This window comes from Saccopteryx leptura, chromosome 3 (genome assembly GCF_036850995.1).
Source record: "Saccopteryx leptura isolate mSacLep1 chromosome 3, mSacLep1_pri_phased_curated, whole genome shotgun sequence".
NCBI lineage: Eukaryota > Metazoa > Chordata > Mammalia > Chiroptera > Emballonuridae > Saccopteryx > Saccopteryx leptura.
Genome location: NC_089505.1, coordinates 329,360,691 through 329,366,690, shown reverse-complemented (window position 1 = coordinate 329,366,690; position 6,000 = coordinate 329,360,691). Strand labels below are relative to the sequence as shown.

The 6,000-nt window shown below is 33.9% G+C and overlaps 1 protein-coding gene across 1 annotated transcript in view; it reads right to left on the bottom strand.

Annotated features, from left to right (window-relative positions):
• Window positions 1-388: 388 nt before the first annotated feature.
• The window catches only part of TMEM67 (transmembrane protein 67), a 63,279-nt gene continuing 57,667 nt past the window's right edge, over window positions 389-6,000 (bottom strand). The window contains exons 27-28 of the mRNA XM_066379131.1: window positions 2,525-2,667; window positions 389-2,051 (exon numbers count right to left, since the gene is read on the bottom strand). Of these exons, the coding sequence (XP_066235228.1) occupies window positions 1,971-2,051; window positions 2,525-2,667 (224 nt within the window). The 3' untranslated portion in view covers window positions 389-1,970. The remainder of the gene's footprint in view (window positions 2,052-2,524; window positions 2,668-6,000) is intronic.

Here is a 6,000-nt window from a genome sequence, read left to right as displayed (position 1 = left end):
AAGTAGAGGCTCAGATATTTTTACTGGTCAGTTAATGATAGCAATAATCTGAGTCTTAGTATCATATACTTAATTTATTAGCAAAATAAAAATATATTTGGAGGCAGTAATTTTAAACTAAAAACAGTAAGAATTGCAGTGTTTAGATTTATTCACTATTATAAGTCTACTTTAATAAAGTGGTAAGCAAAGGCTACTATTTCCATTGCAGAGATGCAGAATGAAGCTCAAAGATACCAAATGACTTGATTTAACATTCCAAAGCTAGTAAGTGACGGGCAAAATTCTTATTTGAATCCAGGGCTTCTGTTACTAAATCTGGTGCACTGTCCATTAAGCTACATACACTGTTCAACTTAAATTTATTTTCCTTCAGCTTTTGACAATATTTACAGACAACAAAAAGGATGCATGTTTCATGTTTACAAGCACTGAGTTAATGATCATTTTGAATGCTTCCCGATTCAGGTAACCAGTACTGCCTCAAAAGACAGTTTGTTAAGACAACAATTCAAGATAAGTAACCAAAATAAACATCTCATAGCAGCGAGGTTGATCTGCAGAATTATTTTAAGGGCTTATGCATTTTTAGGGAGACTACAAAGCACATAGCAGCTTGTGAAGAATCTCTAGGTGAAGCTAGAATTTGTTTCATTATGAAATGATGCAGAGACTTATCAAATGGTTCTAAGTAATCAGAAAAAATTAGGGATACAAGATGAGAAATACAGTGCATTGGTACAACAGAAATAGACAAGGATGATAAAAATCCAGTGGAAAATCAGTCATGTGATCATAAAATTTAAACTATGGCAATGTGAACAAAGAAGTTTAGTTCATAAAAATCTGAACACGTCTTTCTATATCTAACCAAAATAAAAAGTAATACTGTACAAAACTAATATAGAATGAGCAGTAAGAAATGTTAGTGTGGGAGTTAACGATCATTATACTTGAAATACAAGGTGCTTTTCAAGTACACAGTATATAATGAAAGGATTATTAAAGAGCATAATGAAGAAAAAATAATATAATGAAAAAATTTAGCCATATGGCTCAGAATTAACATTAAGTATATTTTGGATCCTAAGATTTTTTCCTTATTTAAAAAAAATACAAGCCTAGTTAGTGTCTTATGAAGCTTAAGTTTGCTTTAAATACCCTTGTAAATATAACATGATAAATTTACAGTTCATTTGTTATTTACAATCTTTAAACATAACAGAAGAGCAAAACTTTGATAGTGCTTTAAAATGTTAAGTAATTAAAATGTATAAAATACTATATTGGGAAAAATGTCACACATAGCTTAATAAAGGCAAATGATATTTCATGAGAAGAATATAATGACCTAAAAATACAGGTATACAAAGGAATAAATATATACCATGTCTTGAGATGCCTATTAGTCCAATAGGAAATTAGTCCACTGCCAAACAGGGTGAGCAAACTGAGTTAGCAATCTACAATTTTAACTTTCTAATTACACTTGAAAATATTTTTCAACATTTATTTAACCACAAAGTATGTAAAACAAGAAAATACTAAACTGAACACAAGGCTTGAATCTGGAATCAAATATTTTCAATGTGAGAAAACACAGGCAAATCCCAGTTTAAAAAATAATCTATAGAGATAAATGATGGAAATGGAAACTGATTGTTAAAAAGAGTTACGCTGAAAGCAACATTTAGATATTTTGTGCTCCACTGTCAGTGCTAATTTATGAGTTAGTGAATTAACTATTATATATAACAAAAAACAGTATTTTCCATTTTACCACATTATATACTCACAAAGAAAGTTTTATATGCACAAATTATAAAAATAAAGCTTCTGTAGGTTAAAAACAAATAAAAATAGGATAATTTATATTATAAATTTTAAAAAATATGGCAAAGTAATCTGATAATCATGACTGCCTTTTTGTCATGATTATATTCCATCTTTTAAGTTATCTAGTCAATAAATTAAATCAAAAATCTTTGATCCACCAGTGTTTTGGATGCCAAATTCTTCTGTCCTACAATATTACGGATAAATCTAAAAATCTGGAAAAAAATTAAAACAATTCAGGATTATAAAATATATATATATATAAAATTAAATATGCAAATCAATTAAAATGTCTAAATTAAACTAGCCCTGAGCTAGACTCCAGGTTTGTCTTTTTGTTCTGTTAGCATCTCCTGTAGAGGGTGAATGCAACTCTAATTACTGTTCACATCTGGCATCTAGCAGATGGATAATTGAAGTGTCTTCCTACTAGATTCCTTTCACCTCTGCTCATGCAACCTATGCCCTCTACAAGACCCCAGCATTTCACTGACCCTGATGGAAAGTGTAGAATGACACTGGTTGAAATGTTATTCCTTTTTTTTTTTTTTTTGGTAGGGTTAATTATATTCTAAACCTTTATAAATTCCTAGTGAAAGTAGACACTGTTACTTTGTGCTATGAAAATAAATATTTACTTTCAACACATTTCTCTGAAAAGAAACCCAGAAAGAATTTAAAATGTTACCTCTTGTTGTAGGTATGTAAGGAAGGCTGCTAAAATAAAATTTTGGCAAGCCAAGTCCACCACACAAAAGAACAGCATTTCATAAATAAGAAGAGCAGCTTCATTTCCATAATACAGAACAGTGGTGAAAGAATAACCTTCATCTATTAAAAATAAAAAGCAATTTATAAGATATAAATTAGAAATTTATTTATTTACTTACTTTTATTTATTTATTTTTTTACAGAGACAGAGAGAGAGTCAGAGAGAGGGATAGATAGGGACAGACAGACAGGAATAGAGAGAGGATATAAACCTGTGATAAATTTCTGTTGATAAAAATTTGGATATTTAAAAACAGCATAAGAAAGAGCCTAACCAGGCAGTGATGTAGTGGATAAAGAATCAGATTGGGATGCATAAGACCTAGGTTTGAAACCTTGAGGGTCAACAGTTTGAGTGCAGGCTCATCCAGCTTGAGCGCAGGCTCACCAGCTTGAGCGCGGGGTTGCTGGCTTGAGCGTGGGATCATAGACATGATCCCGTGGCTGCTGGCTTGAGCCCAAATGTCTCCAGCTTGAAGCCCAAGGTCACTGGCTTGAATATGGGGTCACTCAGTGTGCTGTAGCCCCTCGATCAAGGCAATATAAGAAAGCAATCAATGAACAACTAAGGTGTCGCAACAAAGAATTGATGCTTCTCATCTCTCCCTTCCTGTCTGCCCCTATCTGTCCCTTTCTCTGCTAATAAATAAATAAATACAAACAGCATAATAGAAACTAGTTACTCTTATAGTACCGCGTGGCTTACAAAAAAAACCCCTAAAAAACAAAGGATATTAAAATTTGCTAACCCAAAAGGTTAGTCAAGGAACTCTGTTCATAAAATTCAGTTTTAACATTTGCACCAAGAGTTGGTAATTGCTAGTAGTGTAAGTATATCATCAATACCTCTCTAAGACTAAGTAATGAATATCCTTTTGTTTATATAAGTAAAGGCTAAAGAGTCTTAAAAAGACTCTCTTAAAGTTAAAAAAGCAACAAGGACTAGAATAGTACATAGTGTATTATATGTAGTCCTTAAAGGTTCTGCTCTGAAACCTCTTCTCACTTCACAAGAAGAGGTGCATCCTTTTTGGGATGTAAACATCCTTTTAAGATTCTGATGGACGCTGCAGACCCTTTCAACAGAGGGAAAGAAAACAAGTACACACATATATAAATAAAATATTTGTAATGTATTTTAAAAAATTAACAAGCCTGTTCTGTATGCTCTCCTGGGTGATCTATCACTGCCATTGCTTCAACAATGACCCCATTTGCTGAGACTCCCCACTTTTGTGTGCCTTTATTTTTTCTATGAACCATTCTCTTATATTTAATGCCTAACTGGACATGTCATCTTGAATACCCCAAAGGTACCTCAGGACACAACACATTCATAACTAAATTCATCCTCCTTCCCTCACAACCTGGTTCTTCATTTGTATTCCTTGTCTTAGTGAAAAGGCACCACCAAACCACCTAGTCACACAAGCTGGAAATCTGGATAATTTTTTACTACTCTTTCTCTCCTACCACATTTTTCCTTAACATCTCTGGCATTAAATGTAATCTTCCTTCTTTATCCCCATTACTACTGACTTAGCTTATTCTCATTATCTCCTAATAAAGATGAAGAAGATGATGATGATGATTGTATTGTCATTAGAAACAGTAATAACACCACTTGACTGTGTGCCTACCCATACCAGGTTCTTTATATAGGATAAAATATATAAAAACATAACAACCTTTAGAGAATTGTACTTAATTTTACAGAGAGGGCATTAAAGTTCAGAAAGGGTAAACACTTTTCTCAAGTTCACAAAACAATAAGAGATGGATTTTGAATTCGAACATGAAGACTTTGAAAGCTATATTGTCATGTTGTTAACTTAACCTATTCACTACTCCCAGAATAAAGTTTCCAATTTACAAATCAGATCTGCTTAGGACTTTCTGATACCATCCAGTTCATTAGCAATAGTTTCCAGATTGTTTCCTCTATCAGAATAAAATGTGGAGCATGCATCCCACAATAGGCATATTTTATTCATTACTAGTGTAGATATTATACATTTTAAAAAATATAAATTAAAAATGGACTTGCAAATATACAAATAGACATTTTAATCTTTTCTTCTCATATCTCCATAAATCAACCTGCACACTTCCTACAAGAGACAAAAATTTAAAAAAATTTTGTTTTTGAAAACAATTGCCCTATGGGATAAAGTAAAATTCCTTAGGGTATGAGACAAAACCTTTGGGGTTGGCTTTCTGTTCTCTTTATCTTTCTTCTTTTTTTTTTTAGCAAGAGAGAGAGAGAGACGGGAAGGGAAAGAGATGAGAAGCATCAACTCATAGTTGTGGCACCTTAATTGTTCATTGACTGCTTTTTCATAGGTGCTTTGACCAGGGGGCACCAGCTGAGCCAGTGACACTTCCTCAAGCCAGAGACCTTGGGCTTCAAGCAAGCAACCTTTGGGTTCAAGCCAGCAACCATGAGGTCATGTCTACAATCCTATGTTCAAGCCAGCGACCCTGCACTCAAGCTGGCGACCTCAGAGACCTCAGGTTTTCAAACCTGGGTCCTCAGTGTCCCAGGCCGATGCTCTATCTACTGCACCACTGCCTGGTCAGGCTGCTCTCTTTATCTTTCAAGCCCTCTTTCTCACTGTCCCACTACATATAAGGCTTCAATCATAAAGTTCATTCCCCTTCTGCTCAAATGTCTTTGGCTCTCTTCTCTTGATCCTTCTGTTTGACAATAGCAATTTATTTTTAATAAGTTGCCCAAACTTCTCTACATTGCTTCTCTGGCTTCACCCTGTGTCTGGATAGATTTTCTGTTTTCCTCTCTGTACCCAGTACAAGCTTAGGTTTTCTATTTTCCTTTCTGTATGCAGTGTAAGTTGTGCCTGCACAGAAATCCATCCCAGTATCTCTCCACTCTCCCATTCACATGCCTGCTTTCCACAGTCTACTCAACAAGTTGCTGAAGGGAAGGACCTACCGGTCTGTGTATTCTAGGACTGGCATATGTGGCACTCAGTGAGGCATGGGTGATAGCTAGGCCAGGACATTGGTTGATACCATTTACATTCTTACCAAGCCATACAAGAGCTTATCAGTAACATTAAAAGTGGCACATACACTACCTTTTTAATGATAAGAAATCATGCTTGGTCACTATCCCCATCACAGATATCTGTGATTTTTAAGAATTTAAATAAAATGAAAATTAAATGTTAAAAATTAATCACAAATATTTTTCTTCAAATGTTTCATAAGTTTGCTACTGAATGAACATTCCAAGAAAACCTGAATTTTATTTGTATTACTATCTCTTCTATGTGTGCCATTGCTTTTGAAATTCAGCTTTTTAACTTTCTTGTAGAATATTTTTATGTATTCATCTCTTACATGATATAACAAAATGGAACACAAAACTAT